Source organism: Puma concolor, chromosome C1 (assembly GCF_028749965.1).
Source record: "Puma concolor isolate L17-30 chromosome C1, mPumCon1.1.hap2, whole genome shotgun sequence".
Taxonomy (NCBI): Eukaryota; Metazoa; Chordata; class Mammalia; order Carnivora; family Felidae; genus Puma; species Puma concolor.
Window position 1 is genome coordinate 201204860 of NC_141674.1, and position 15813 is coordinate 201220672.

General features: G+C 39.0%; 1 protein-coding gene across 1 annotated transcript in view; it reads right to left on the bottom strand.

The window, feature by feature from the left end:
• ABCA12 (ATP binding cassette subfamily A member 12) overlaps nt 1-15813 on the bottom strand; it is a 188754-nt gene that overhangs the window by 154492 nt on the left and 18449 nt on the right. The window contains exon 2 of the mRNA XM_086719559.1: nt 14197-14290. Within this exon, the coding sequence (XP_086575685.1) occupies nt 14197-14290 (94 nt within the window). The remainder of the gene's footprint in view (nt 1-14196; nt 14291-15813) is intronic.

The following is a 15813-nucleotide window of genomic DNA, read 5'->3' on the forward strand; positions in this document are numbered from 1 at the left end:
GGCAAAATAAGACAATTCACCTTATATCCCCAACACATGAACGTGGTTCATTCCCTTCCTTCCCTTGAAAAATGTCCCATTCTTCTCCATGCAAATCCAACTATCCTGTTAGTTTTCCTCGGGATGCAGTTTAAGTCCTCTCACCATATTAAGTTTTGCTAGCTTCTCTAGCCACCAAGGATTGTATTCGAAAAGAAAATCAGTGCATCTGCAGTTCTTTCTTCCTTATCAAAGTTGACTAATAGATTATGGGTTTTAGGGTCAGGTATGTTATAGCGTGCCCTCACAACTTGATTATTGATGTTTTTATCTAAAACGCCTGGGTGCTTCACCTTTAGATTCCACATAATGCTATGATAAATGAGTGTTTGTTTAATGAATAGCCGAGTGTTCAGTGGGTGTGCGCATCTAGGTGTCTACAAATCTATGCAACAAAAGTAGGGATCAGAAACACGGCTCTAATATCTTAAGCAACCTTCCTAATGCTTAAGATTAACCTAATCCCACTCTTGTTCATTTGCTTTAGGTTTTATTTGAGCTAAAATTTGATACTCTCTTTGCATTAACACTGGAGAAAAACTGCTTATTGTTCTGGAGGTTTGGCTACATTACCAAATGTTAACACAGGATTCATAATAACCCAAAACCGAACCCGCCTATGAGATTCACTCCTCCCTGTCATTTGCCTTCCGGATTATATATTTAATGCGAAATTTCCACAAAAAGCTAAAGATAAATCAACAAAATAAAGACCTTAAATCTTGGCTCTTGGCATGCCTCCGAAAGAAATGTGCTCTATGTAACAGAGTTCTGTCGCTTTGTTTTTGTTTTTTTTTTTCTACTTTTCAGAGCTCTGCTTAGCATGCAATCTTAAAAACGGCTAATTATAGCTAACAGGATTCAGTGGAGGTGAGTGAAGTTTTCAAAGCAGATTAGGTTCAATTTTGGTACAAAACTCTGCCGGAATAAATAATGTTAGTAGTTGTGTAGAAAGGTGTGTGAGACCTTAGGGATGTCAAGGATTCATTTGCTTCCTTTTGTCTACAGGTTAAATGTCAAGGCATAATGCTATTCACATGAGAGAAATTCCAGCTGAGCCACTGTTATCGCTCTTCTTTTCCACTCCCACTCTCAAAGGGACTATATTCAAAATAATGATGCAATGATATAAAGTTCATTCGCCACAGAATCCAGGTAGGTGGTCACTGGATTGTAAGCTGCTCAAAACACAGAAACTCCACATTTTCTATATTTTTGATATCTAGCTTCTATACTTTAAACATAGTATCTTTTCAGTGAATATGACAAAACAAAAACCTGCACAAGAGGCAAGCATTTTGGCCTGTCCTTCATGGTTTTCTCCTGACTTGTAAGTAAATTTGAACAGATTTCTTCATAGCTCCAGTCTTCACGTACTGTTGTACGAAGTCTGTTCATATGTTCAACAAATATTTGTTGGGTGACTATTAAGTGCCAGGCAATGTTCCAGAGAGTGGTTCTGTTAGCTATGCCAACAGCAAGGTGAGTGTTTCTAACAGAGATGAATGATTCTGTTTGACAGAGAGTATGGAGAGTAGAAAGAGGATTTGAGTAGTAAGACCAAATTAAATCTTGGCTTCAACACTCACTTAGTGAGATCTGTGGCTAAAACCTCTGAAAACAAATATCTTCATCTCTAAAATGCTAATAGTTCAAAAAATATTTAACCGATGCCTCCATGCGCAGTGTGCTGGTGCTAGAAATGCAGTATGGCCCCAAGCAGATAAGGGCTCTGCCGTGGTCAGACTGAACATTTCAAGCATATTCAGCGCACAACGTTACTGTACTAGTGACTCTTGTGTGGTGCAATCAGTCTGTGTGGTGGTTTTAAAATGTGCCCACAGAATGTTTAACACTTTTTCCTTCTAAACGTAGAACCTAATTCTCTTGCCCTTGAATATGGGTGCACTTTTGGTGCCTTGTTTCTAATGAAGAGAATGTGGTCGAAGTGCTGCTCTGAGGCTTCTGAGGCTAGGTCGTAAAAAGGAGAGCTTCTGCCTATTGTCTCTTGGATTACTTGGTCTGGGGAAGCTCCCAGCCATGTCATGAAAACACTAAAACAACCTGTGGAGAGAAGCCACCCGCTTGGTACCTCAACTGGTACCAACCAACTTGCTAGCCATGTGAGTAATCCACCTTTGAATTGATCTTCCAGCTATCACATGAGGTCAACTCCAGCCAAAAGTTTTCTGCAATCTCATGAGAGACCTTAAGCCAAAACTGCACGGTTAAGCCACTCCCGAAGTTTAGACCCATAGGAACTGGAGTCGCTGCCTCTAAGTTTGGGGAGGCAATTTCTTACAGATCAATAGATAACTGATTTAGCCTATGATATAAACATTTGGGTGAAGATAAAGAATTACGGTGGAAGATCATTTCAAGCTTCCCTTAATTTATCTCCCATGTTGGAAAAAGAAAAATTAAATAATTCTTCACAGCCTTCTAGAGTTTCTTTTACTACAGGAGAAAATCCAAACTCCTAGATCTAGTGTTGAAAGCCTCACACCAGAGACACAACTTGGTCTCTCCCATGCTCCAGCACTGACACTCGACGTTGGCCGAACCGGTCTGCCTACCCTCAGCCAGCTGTTGTTCATGACCTTCTTCACTCTTGAAGGGCATATCTCTTCATGTTGCATATTCAGCATATCCATTTGTTTTCCTTTCAAGCTTAATTTGAGTCCTGGGGTAATTCTTGATTACGCTAATGCACAGCAATCCCTTCCTTTTTTAAAGCTTCCAGTAGTTTTTATTGCCAATGCTACTTATTAATACTTATTTTCCTATATATCTACACTATTACATGTCGCTACTAATTAATCAATACATAGTTGAGTTCCTGCTATGTGCAAAGCACTGTGCCAAAAGCTAGGTTTAACACTTTTACTTTAGCTACATTTAACTTTTTTTTAAATCTACTATAGCATATAACTTTTATGTGTGTGGAGTGTGCGTATGTGTGTATTTTACCCCAGAGTTAGATTGTAAGCAAGTTGAGAACAGAACACAGACCTATTCTTCTCAGCTATAGGCACATTTTGTAGAATATGAATCTCCAGAAGCATCTTTATACCATTTTCATACATGGTAGTAATTTCAAAATAACGAAACCATATTTGACATTTTTCTCATTCTCCCAATATTTATGAATCTAGAAGTACAGTGATACTGTGTTAGAGTGTTGAAGTGAACTGGGTTCCCCTGGCCATGAAACTAAATCATGAAATCCACTTGGACAAACACATGTGCATAGGAAAGTCCAGGAAATTATGAACACTTCCTTCCTTCATCACCAACCTCTGAGTGGAGGCATTCTCTTCAACTGTCCTGAAGATGCGATCTTCAATACAAGACATAAAAAAGAGTGTGGGATTTCTAGCATCCTGGGGATTACAGCGAGAGATAAAATGTTAAAATGAAGCAGGGAACCCTAGCAAATTTTTCCCTGATACTATTCAGAGAATTAAATCCATTCCTTGGTTGGCTTTCACAGTAGTAAGCTAGTAAAAATGCAATTGATTTAAAATATAACTGAAAAGATAACTGAAAAGAAAGGAAAATGTAGCTCTCAAACTTTCAGTTGCATAAGAATCACCACCTGGGGAGTTTTGGGGCTGTCTGGTCCTCACTGCCCCGTGCACCACAGCACCTCATCATTTCAGCATCCCTCATCATCACCATCACCTTCTCCACCACCACCCCCAGATGCCCATGTAAAAAAGCCCAGGGTATTTTACATCTTTCAGTAGCGTATTTATATGATTTAGATTAAGGTAGACTGGTTGAGTGTATCTGTTTATAAATCACTAAGATAGACAAGATAAGGAAAAATACCAGTAATATTGTGAGATTATCATATTATTTTCTCTTCAGTTACCTGTATTTTTACTCCCCAAATTTGTCTGAAGTTGTATTAATTTCATTTGGACAGTATGAAATTCAAGAGTTATAGTTGTGCATTGAAAGCTTCCCTATTGTGAAGAATAATTCTCTATTCTTTAAAGAAATCTGGATTTTAAAATCTGGAAAGAAAGTGAAGGATTGAAGGAGAGGGTGTTAAAAAGTGGTCGGGGGCGGGGGGGCGGGGGACATAGCCAGCTGTGACAGGTCTACAGACATTGTAGCCCCATAACATTTCCAGGGCAATCAAGAGATCATGAAAAGGAAAACTGAAGTCGAAGTCTTAAAACCAGAACTCTGTGCCCAATCCAATCACTAGCTTCTATGAAATCATCTCCATGCTGCTGTGGAAGTTCCTTCTAAAACATTATCTGAGCCCAATGTTCGCATTTTGGTTGTATGTAGGTGTGTGTGTGTGTGTGTGCATAGAAAATGGCCTGAAAAAATTGTACACTGGAATGTTAACAATAGTTATCTTTACACAGCAAGATTATGCAGGACTTCTGCTTTTTACAATATGCATACTTATATTACATTATTTAATTTTTAAATAATAAGCATGTATTTCTATGGTCAAAAGAAAAAATAAATATGTTAAAACAAGGCTAATTTACTAAAAAGTTTCAATGGCTTCTCATCCTCTCCAAAATAAAGTTCAGTACATTTGGTATTGATCAGATAGCCTCACCTCCCCACCTGCAACAAAAAACCTCCTTTTCCAGACAAAACAAACTGCAAATTCCTGGCACATCTAACTCTGTCATGTCCTCTGTCTCCACTCACATTGGTCTTTGTCCATTAGAAATGCAAAGACACTACTTGTCTAGCTGCCAAATGCTTCCTCATTCTTTAAGACTCATGCTAAGACATAGGACTTCCTTGTGAAGCCCTTCCTGATATCCCAGGCAGTGCTATGGGAGCCAACTGGAGCCCAAGGTAAAACAAAAGTCAGTAATATTGAGCCTGACTTTATCTAAAATGTTAACATTTGATTCATCATAGAATTTTTAAAATTAATCTTTATATTTTAGAATATTATATTGAAATATGATTGATCGTAATTACTGGGGTTTTGCTAACCCTTCAAAGTTTGCATTGCACTCGCATTGCCATAGACCCAGCCCTGATCCCAGGTAAAGTTGTCTGGACTCTATTTGCTCTGCTGCTTTGCTCTTGAGCCTACCTCCACTGTGGAATTTATCACGTCGCATATTTACTACAGATTCTGACATACTTATTAACCTCCTAGAAACTTGACTGTTCTGAGGGTTCATGGCTTTTTTGATCAGTGCAGACATAACAGGTACCCTTTAAATATATGATAGAGGCAAGGATAAATGTGCAACCACAATCAAGTCTTAAATTTTTGAGCCTCAGTTTTCTTCTCTGTCAAATAATACACTAGATTATCTCAGTGAGACTCAATGATTTATCAATCATTATATACCTATATAATATTACAAGTAATGTAAAACAAAATATCAGGGTGCCTGAGTGGCTCAGTCGGTCAAGCATCCGACTTTGACTCAGGTCATGATCTCACAGTTCATGGGTTCGAGACCCATGTCAGGCTCTGTGCTGACAGCTCAGATCCTGGAGCCTGCTTTGGATTTTCTGTTTCCCTCTCTCTGTGCCCCTCCCCCACTTGTGCTCTGTCTCTCAAAAATGAATAAACATTAAAAGAAATTAAAACGAAAAACAAAAAAGCATAATATCTAACACTAATATAGCTCATACTATGTGCCAGACACTTATCTAAGTATTTAACAAGTATTAACTCATTTAATTTCTACAACAACTCTGTGAGGTGGCTGCTATTATTAACTTCAATATACAGATGTGGAAACCGAGGCTCAGAGAACCAAGAGACCTATCCAAGGCTTGTGTTTGAATCCAGGCAGTTTGAATATGGAGTTTGTGCTCTAAGTCCTTGTTCTGCCTCTCACAGTAATACTAATTTTACATATAAATATAAATGTATAAATATATAACCAAAACAAAGATTTCATTTTTCTTAATGTGAATGGTCATTCTAATTTTATTCCACAGTAAAATTCCAACGGACTCAAGACCAGTGACTATCAGATGCTGTGGCATTTCTTCCATGAGGGCTGGCTGCTCTACTCTAAAAATATACACTGGTTCATTTATGAAAGCAAAGGACACAATGTGACCTACAAAGAGAATGAGAAAAGTTGAATGGTGAGAATAGCATAAAATGACAACAGTTTGCTAAGCCAGGGTTCCTGGGAGATGCTTAGAAGAATACTGAACAGTCACTTGGGAAAGCACACGGTCAGCCAACCATGGAGCCAGGCCCTCACCTCTTCTAAGTATCACATGTGAGCCTCAGTCTGGGCTGGTTGCTCTTGGATAAGTGAAGGAGAATGGGTTGAAATTACTTTGTTAACTCTATCTCTTAGCTTTAAGGGTATATTGGAAACATCCACTGATACTGGGGACCTTAGCAAGTGACATTACTGTACTTGTGAGGATTTTATAAGTAATCAATTATTTATCTTTATTTGTCATATAGACTTGAATATTAGAGCTCCTTACCTGAGAGTAACAGGAGCCCCTCTGCTCTTTATGAAGGGAAGGAAATAAAGAAAGAGTGAAAAAGAGAGGGCGTGGCCCCCAGAGACAATGTCCGTGAGGCAGTCATTTCTGGGAAGCTTATAAGGTAAATCATCAAAAGTAGGCATGATGCAGAATGGACAGGAGAAAAAAAAAATAGTAAGACCCCCAGAGAAGAAATCTTCCATTGAGCAATCAATAGCTATTCTTTACTCTTTATTTTCCTACTTGTTCAATTAAGTTTTATTGTACTTTAAGATATTCCCAGCTCTCTGATGCAACTCTGTGTACTAAGCCTTAGTTGAGCATTAGTTGAGAAATCCCTTTGTCATGTTATCTGGCATTAGGGTGTGCCCATGGCATTGCGTGAGAGAATTTCAAATCAGGTTTGGGGGAGATGGGCAACTACCAGCAGGAGCTGTAGCCAGCCCTGTGTATGAGTGTGCAGGGGCCATGTTCACACTACCTTCTTCCTGCTGGTTCCCTACAGCCCAGTCGGCACAGGATGCTTGGGGATGCAGTCACCGTCTTGGTTTCCCTGAGTTTCACAGAATTTATCTCCATGTTGCCATCTAAAGGGTCAATAATGTTTCCCAATGTTCGCTACTGATTCGCTGATGGAAGAAGTAAATGATGGGGCTTTGGCTGTGAAATTCAAACACTGCTCTAATGTTTTCTGGAACTTAAGCAAGAAGCAGACTATAAATCTCTCCCACACAAAAATATTCTGTACACATTCACATTGAACTCTCAGGTATTTGTGAGGGAAATTCCCAGGTGGATCTACCTGGGGAGGAGTGAGAGAGCTTTATATCCCTTTTCTTGTCCCAATATTAGTATTATAGACATTTTTTTAATGTTTGTTTGTTTATTTTGAGAGAGAGAGAAAACAAAAGTGAGCAGGGGAGAGGCAGAGAAAGAGGGAGAGAGAATCCCAAACAGGCTCCATGCTGTCAGCCACTCAGGCACCCCTCCCAATATTAGCATTATAGATATTTCTGATAGCACAGTCAGATTTACCTGAAGTAAAAACCAAACCAAAAGCAAGCTAACTTCTTGTCCTTTACCTATCTCAGATGCACAATGAGCTTTATTTCCATGCATCTCTAGGTGAATGTGATAATCCAATCCCCCATATCTTTCAAACTGCACTACATTCTAAATGATACATTCCATTCTTATTTTGTTCCCTGTGGTAGGAATCATACTGTATCTGATATTAGTATGATGCCTTGGCATGATTTCTGCTATTAATGTACTATTAGTCTAATGAGTGAGCCAAGATTAAAGCATAAAGCACTCAAAAACCACTATTAGCCCACACATCCACAAGAGAGATAGAAAGGAGAAATAATTGGAGTTTGGGTGATCAGGGAAGGCAAAAGGGTAAGCCTTAGATAAGAGCTTGTCTTTTAATAGACGAGGAGGAGGGGACAGGAGCATGCATGTCCACATGGCAATGAGCATGGGATGTGTGGAAGACAGCTGGACACTGCCTCTTTAGGTAAAGGCCTCATACTGCAGAACGCAGTGAACTGAAAGTTGAAGGAATCCTGATCATGAACATCGTGAAAGTAGGATAAAGAGGAGTTGAAACTTAGTAGACCCAAAGAACATTTTAAGGGATTATCTGATGATAAACTATGGGAAGAATTAGAGGTTGGGCTTCCAGAGTGCTCCCCCATCCCACCCCCAAAATAAAAACCTAATGAAGAAATACAGGCACAAAACAATGAGATCTCGAAGCAAGGCACTGCAGGAGGGATGGAAAGGATGGGGTAACTCCAGGACACATTTCACAAGACAGATTCTGGCTCATGGTTATGGGAGGTGAAGGAAAGGGAGGAGGCATGGATGAGTCAGACGTTTCTAACCTGAGAGACTTCCTGGTGCTGCTGGCACACGTGACAATGGAGAACTTGGATGGGGCAAGACCTGGCAGGAGATGAATGATGCGGGGTTCTGAGCTTCCCAGAACAAAACCTACATTAATTTTGAGCCAATCAAAATAGAACAGGAAACGATTTACTATGGGTGCCTCAACTACTGCAGCTGAATCATGGGAAATCCATTCCCCAGAATGGAATCCGGTCCTCATGTGTTTGCCATTTCTCCCATGGAAACACGCCATGCGCAAAGTCGGAAGCAAAAGCAGGGCCAGAAAAAGCTTGGCTCCTCTGACTTTCACAACCTTTCCCGGTAAGAGGCCTCATAGGCCTATTCAACATGAAACCACACAATAGTTTCCTCTTAACAGTTCAGGTGCTGTAGGTATAGCAACATGCATGGACCCCGCAAACCACCAATTAATCAATAATTTCAATCTTCCTTCTCACATTTTTTCTTGGAGCTGCTAACAGGTAGAAAAATCAATTGAGTTCACTTTTATAGCCATGTTCGATCTTTGGCAGTGCTAACAGGTGGTATGAGGAAGAAAAAGGAGATGCTGTAAAACTCAGATGAGCCGGATCTTAGGATTGCCATTGTTGGCAGTCGCGACCTGAACAAAACTACTACCGTATCTGCAGGGAAAACTGTGTTTAAAATCCAGCTTTGGGCACAAAGCACCCATGTGAATATGGGTAAGTTACTTAACATTTTTGTGCCTCAACTTTGTCATCTTTAAAGTTGGGACAATCCTATCACATAGTTTATAGAGGTGATGTATTAACTAAGGAAATAGATGCAAAGTACTTAGCACAGTGTCTGACACACAGTAAAGTGTTCAATAAATTTGCACCCCTATTAATATTTTTATTGCAACCCTGAAGACAAAAGGTGTGCTTTGGAGGCCAAAAGTCATGCTGGGAATGGCAATCTTGCATTTACCAAAGTGATGGAGTCACATCCAGACGGGCAAAATTCAGTATAACCCTGTGCTAGCACAAATTTAGATATAATTCAATTAGCAGTTGGCTCCTGCCTTCCCCTGGGTCATTTGCAGATGTGAGATGGGCTGAATTTCTTCTCTTCTGAGGAGGCAGGGGTATTAGGAAGTGATGGCTCCAGGACACTTGCAGTTTAATCCAAGCTATGGTCATACTTACAAAGTATAATTTCCATTGTGCTTTTAGTGGTACTTTCAACTGCTTGAAAAATACTGTTTTTCATTAACTTCATAGAAATGTGGCTCCTTACTTGGCAAGACTGCAATTTTTGGAGACCACTTATCTCATTATGCCAGGGTTTTTTCTGTTCTTGAAAAGTAGTCATTTCCGCAGTAATTAGGAACTGCTTGCCTGCACTTCATGGGTATGTGCATGTTAAAAGGAGACAAAGATAGCTCGCTGTACATTATAGCTGGGCTTAGTCTAAATGCATTTTGGAGGGTTTGTTTTGTTTGCCTCTGCTCCTAAGCATGGTGTTTCAGCTTTAAAGTTTGTCTCCTGACAAGTTACTGCGTGTACAGATTATAAAAGCTTGGAGCTATTTCAAATGTGGCGCCTCAGCCCATTCTTCTCTATGCAAACAAGAAGCATCCTGGCCTGTCTGCCAGGCTTGGGAAGCTTTCCTTACCTGGGACTTATTATTTGCAGAAGCTAGTTACCTAAGCTGTTGATGGCAACACAGGAGGGTGTAAGTGAAAGCAGACAATGCCAAAAGTAAGTATTTTGCTCAGGACGGGTGCCCTCCGTGGCAGACACTGCAGCAGCTACCTAACTCACCCAAGTCCAGACTTCCACAGATGCCCATCAGTCAAGAAAACTATGGAGGGAGCCCTTTGATTCACTAATTATATTTGTTCTGAATGATGTATCAGTCCTACACACATGCCCAGCTATTCTGAGCAGAATGTGCCCACGGGATGACAACTCCTGTTCTCACCACAGCTGAGTTTCAACTGGGGTGTAGCCTGGAGTTTCTTCTTCATTTCTCTGTTGCTCAATTAGCACTGAAGCAGTCACTGTAGCCCGGAAAGGATTTTTAACTCTGTTAAACAGGACGTGATTTCCATGATACTACAATCACTACAGTGATTCATGCAGAGGCAGAATTCTCCACTGAATACTAACATTTAGGATAACTGATTCATATATCGGAATGCACCTCCCCCCCATATTTCTTGATTTCATTTTCTTGATAGACACAGAGAAGGGGTGCTTAGATTCCAAATTTCTAACTTTTAGTATACTTTTATGAAACCTAAGTAATGCAACATTATTTAGAAACGAGAACAGTACTGACTCCTCGATGTAAGAAATGTGAGTTCATAAGCTTAAAACCAGAGTCCAGGGCCAGACTGCCTGGGTTCATCAAATCTTGACACCACCACTTTTGAACTGTGCAATCTTGGCCAGGTTACTTAATCTCTCTGTTGCACTGGTTGGCTGCACTGGGAATTGAATAACACTGCCATTACCTCCCCAAACGTCTGGCACATAGTATGAGATCAAGAAATATTTATTTTTATTATTTATTATTATGAACTCACTTTAATCTTTCAGTACGATAGATATGAAAAACAAAGAAAAACAATAATTGTTTTAAAAAAAGAATAAAAATGCCTGAATCCAAACTTTCACTTTGAAGTTTTCCCTCTATACCACAAGACAGGGAAATAAAGTAACTACATCTATACTAGTTTTAGATTCTCTAACTTGCTGTACAGATAGCACCTCTAGTTATAAATTATATTTTATATTCTATTGACTATAGGATGAGTTGAAATTCTGGACACAAAGTTTTGTCCAAAGGTATTATGGCTCTATGTATAAGATGGCAAAATACGAGACAAATCTCATGGACAAAGAATAAGTAAAGGTAGTTTCCAAAACCTTTCTCTCCTATCCCACATGATCAAACTTTTGCAAATTACAATCGCCCAGGTTGCCCAGTGTTCTCTTCTGTAAAGTGAGAGGGTACCTTCCTTCTAATAGTTCTCATAAAGTTCTAATAAAAACAATAAACTATTTTTTGGACTGAATTTTGTAAGTTCTGAGGGATTAGCAAAAATACTTCCACTGAACTCTCCTATAAGTCTGTTCTCTCCTACCCACAAACATAAAGACAATCACCTCATAACTAATTATTATTAGTGTATGATCAGAAGTCTAGGGGCGCCTGGGTGGCGCAGTTGGTTAAGCGTCCGACTTCAGCCAGGTCACGATCTCGCGGTCCGTGAGTTCGAGCCCCGCATCAGGCTCTGGGCTGATGGCTCAGAGCCTGGAGCCTGTTTCCGATTCTGTGTCTCCCTCTCTCTCTGCTCCTCCCCCGTTCATGCTCTGTCTCTCTCTGTCCCAAAAATAAATAAACGTTGAAAAAAAAAAAAAAATTAAAAAAAAAAAAAAAAAAAAAAAAGAAGTCTATAGTAAAACGTGGTTATTCGTCTCCCTTTGGATAGTGTGTTTTTGCAGACCCTTTAAAAAATTAGGTCTCTGAGATACTTGTCACGTGATTTTTTTCAAGGTTCCCCCCCCCCCCCCCCGCCCATAATTTAGTGAAACTATAAGAGCTCTCCAAGATTTTTTCCATGAATCTCTAAATCCTATCAGGTAGCACCAATTAAGACTACTCACTCACACACCTTATATTTCTGTCTTGTAAATTTTGTAAGAGAAACTTATTATATAGCTTAAAACTCCTTATAAACAAGAAATTAATAGAAATAAGTTGTTGAAAGAAGCTAATAAACTTTTATCACTATCATTCGTGAATTGATAATTAGCATCTTAAACCAGAATAGTTCAAAGAGTATTTGTCCTTATGTGCTGAATGCATTATTTCTGAACTCCATGCTACCTAAAATAGGCAAGAATACATAAATTTCAAGAGTATACAATGGACTAAATCTATTATAAAGAATTAATATACACATGACATGAAGAGAACAAAATTATGCTGCTTTTATAAACAACCTAATAAAATATCATCAACAACTCTACATAATAACTTGAGCAAAAGTCCTTTAGAAATGGTAAGTTGCTATTCAAATGCAAGGAATTATTCATTCCAGTATCAAGAGTTTAAATGCTTTACACTAATTTAATTGATATTCTCTTTTGAATTATTCTATTGTGTATGAATCAAGTAGATTCCATGATGGCTATCGTCTTACTTCTTAAGACTGAGTGACTGAAAAACACTTAGTTTTAAAAGTCACCAGCTCATTATTCTCTTTACAAATAATTCAGCATACTATTATATAGTAAATTACCAAGATTTATCTGAAATACAATCAGATTTATAGAAATTTAGTCTATGAGAAGCTTTTTAGGAGATGGCTGCTCTGTGAAACATGATGTATCTCACTTAACCTTTACTCCTCTACCAACAAAACTGGCTTCAGGGTTTAAGAACAAAAGCAAAGGGGCGCCTGGGTGGCTCAGTCGGTTAAGCGTCCGACTTCAGCTCAGGTCACGATCTCACGGTCCGTGAGTTCGAGCCCCGCGTCGGGCTCTGGGCTGATGGCTCAGAGCCTGGAGCCTGCTTCCGATTCTGTGTCTTCCTCTCTCTCTGCCCCTCCCCCGTTCATGCTCTGTCTCTCTCTGTCTCAAAAATAAATAAACGTTAAAAAAAAAAAATTAAAAAAAAAAGAACAAAAGCAAAAACAGGGGTGCCTGGGTGGCTTAGTCGGTTAAGCGCCCGACTTCGGCTCAGGTCATGATCTCATGGTTCACGAGCTCTCTGTTGTCAGTCTAGAGCCTGGGGCCTGCTTTGGATTCTGTCTCTCCCTCTTTCTCTGCCCCTCCCTCGCTCATGCTCTCTCTCCCTCTCTCTGTCTCTCAAAAATAAATAAAAACATTTAAAAAAATTTTTAAGGGGCACCTGGGTGGCTCAGTTGGTTAAGCGTCCGACTTCGGCTCAGGTCATGATCTCACGGTTCGTGAGTTCAAGCCCCGCGTTGGGCTCTGTGCTGATGGCTCAGAGCCTGGAGCCTGTTTCCGATTCTGTGTCTCCCTCTCTCTCTGCCCCTCCCCTGCTCATGCTCTGTCTCTCTCTGTCTCAAAAATAAATAAACGTAAAAAAAAAAAATTAAAAAAAAAAATTTTTTTAAAAAAAGAATGAAAGCAAAAACACTGGTTAGATCATTGGGGTTCTCATCTTCCTCTCCTCCCCGACCCAGTTCTGAGGACTTTTCTGTGTCTTTCCTGAATCTCCATTCTGGATCCAAAAGAAAATAATGGCCTGAGTTGGGCGCCGTGCCCATTTTATAACTTGATGATGACTAAAAATAGCTGGAATAGCACTAATTGGAAAGCAATGTTCTTTTAAATTAAATGTGTTGATGCATTTGCACCACTCATATCAGTCCTGAGGAGAGATAAGAGATTTTTACAGTACCCTGGATTTCATTTGTTCAGTTCATCAGATACCGGTCTATGGTTTTTGTGACAATATAAAAGTAAAGGATGATCTAGCTTGAGACTGATACTTGTTTGTGTCGTACAAACCATGGTGAGATTTATGAGGTGAACAATAAATGAGTCAAAATTTTATAAAAATTAATTTTATAAAAATTAAAATGCATTCTGGCTTCTACATGCTTCATAGTTTTTTAGATAAATACTACAGGCTCACCCTTCTAACCAGTTAAAAAAGCTGGAGAAAAAAATAGGCTAAGTATTTACACAAATACTACCAGGTAGAAATACTATTAAAACAAATTTAGAAGAAAACACTCCATAGTATCAAAATAAATTTTAACTGTAATCCAAAAATTAGGGAAACAAATTTACTTACAAGTTGGTTTTGCTCTTGGAGGAAATTTGGTCCGGGTAATAGCCAAAATTATGAAGATAATGACTGGCCATAAAATCAAGACAAGTGTCCAAAGCTGCAAAATAATAATAGGAAAAAATGTTAATTACACTGCTGAACCAAAACTTGACAAGAAGTACAACATATTATAAACTTCCAACACAAATCAGATATTTGCTTGCAAATGCTATTAATAAGAAAGGAAAGAGAGATTTTTAAAAGTGCAAGAGATCTCGAAATGAACACAAGAATGCCTTTTCCAGGCTTAAAACCTTAAAATGAGCTTCTGAAGCCTCCTTTCCAGTCAGTCATCTCTCATGACTGTCCCAAGAGTGATGATCTTAAAATTCAAATCTGAGCAGTAATTTCTCTGCTTAAAAATCTTTTCATTGCTTGTTGGATAAGGTTCAACATTCTAAACAGGGCATACAAAATCCCAAATAATTTCAACCTAGGCTTATCTTACCACTTCCAATGTCAACATTCTATGGCCAGCCATAAAGATTAGTGTGACACCGGATAATGGCTCAATAAACAGTAAATGAATGAATGAATAAGTAAGTCAATGAGTAAACAGGAACTTAAAGTACTATGCAAGCCCCCTATACCGCTATAAATAGTATCTTGTGTCTGCTTTTATCATAGAACTTATACTCTTACTATCTATCTATCTATCTATCTACCTACCTACCTACTTACCTGTATATATATATATTGCTTGGCTTACAATAAATTGGTGATTCTTTTATGGCAGGAACAGTGTCTTATTCGTTTCTGAATTTCCACTGGTATAAAACAGATGCTCAATAAATGTAATTATTTAATCAAAATTTCTATTAGGGAGTTTCATTGTAAGACACTTCAGGAGTGGCTTTTCTCCTCACATACACGATTCAGTTCGTAAGATGTGAACTACTTAGTGTTACATACATAAAAAACTGGTTCCAGACCAGTAACATGTATACTCAAGAACATCAACTGTGATTATGCAAACAGTTACACTGCTCAAATGAAACTGTACAGAACAAACTGTGCCTATACTTAATAAAGTTTAAATTGGACTTTAAATTAAAGTTTTTATCTGGTTATGCAGACTTGTTACCATTTCTCCCCAACTTGCCACAGCTTCAGAGATAATTTCTGACAAATCTCGGACTACTGCCTGGGCTCTTCAAATATCCAAAACAATCAAGACCCATTCAATTACTGATCCTTAAGTAATTATGAAAATCTCCATTGTGTGTCTATAGCACTGCTGTCCTTGCTGAGAGGCCTGTCACCAACTTCTTAAACTGCAGGTTTAAAGGCAAGTTTTTAGCAAATGGAAGAAAGCAGATATAAGAAATCCTAGGGTACTTGGTTTAATCACAGCTGAAAAGCTCCCAGTCTAAACAGCTTAATCTGTAGCAGTGCCTCTCAAGCATTAATGTGCACACCAAATCACCTATGAATCGTGTACACATGTAGATTCAGATGCAGCAGATCTGAGGTGGGGTGGAAATCCTGCATTTCTAACAAGCTGCAGATGTGTGATGCTGAGGCTGCTATCCATGAACCATACTTGGAGGAGAACAGTTCTAAATGTATGCCATCTTACCT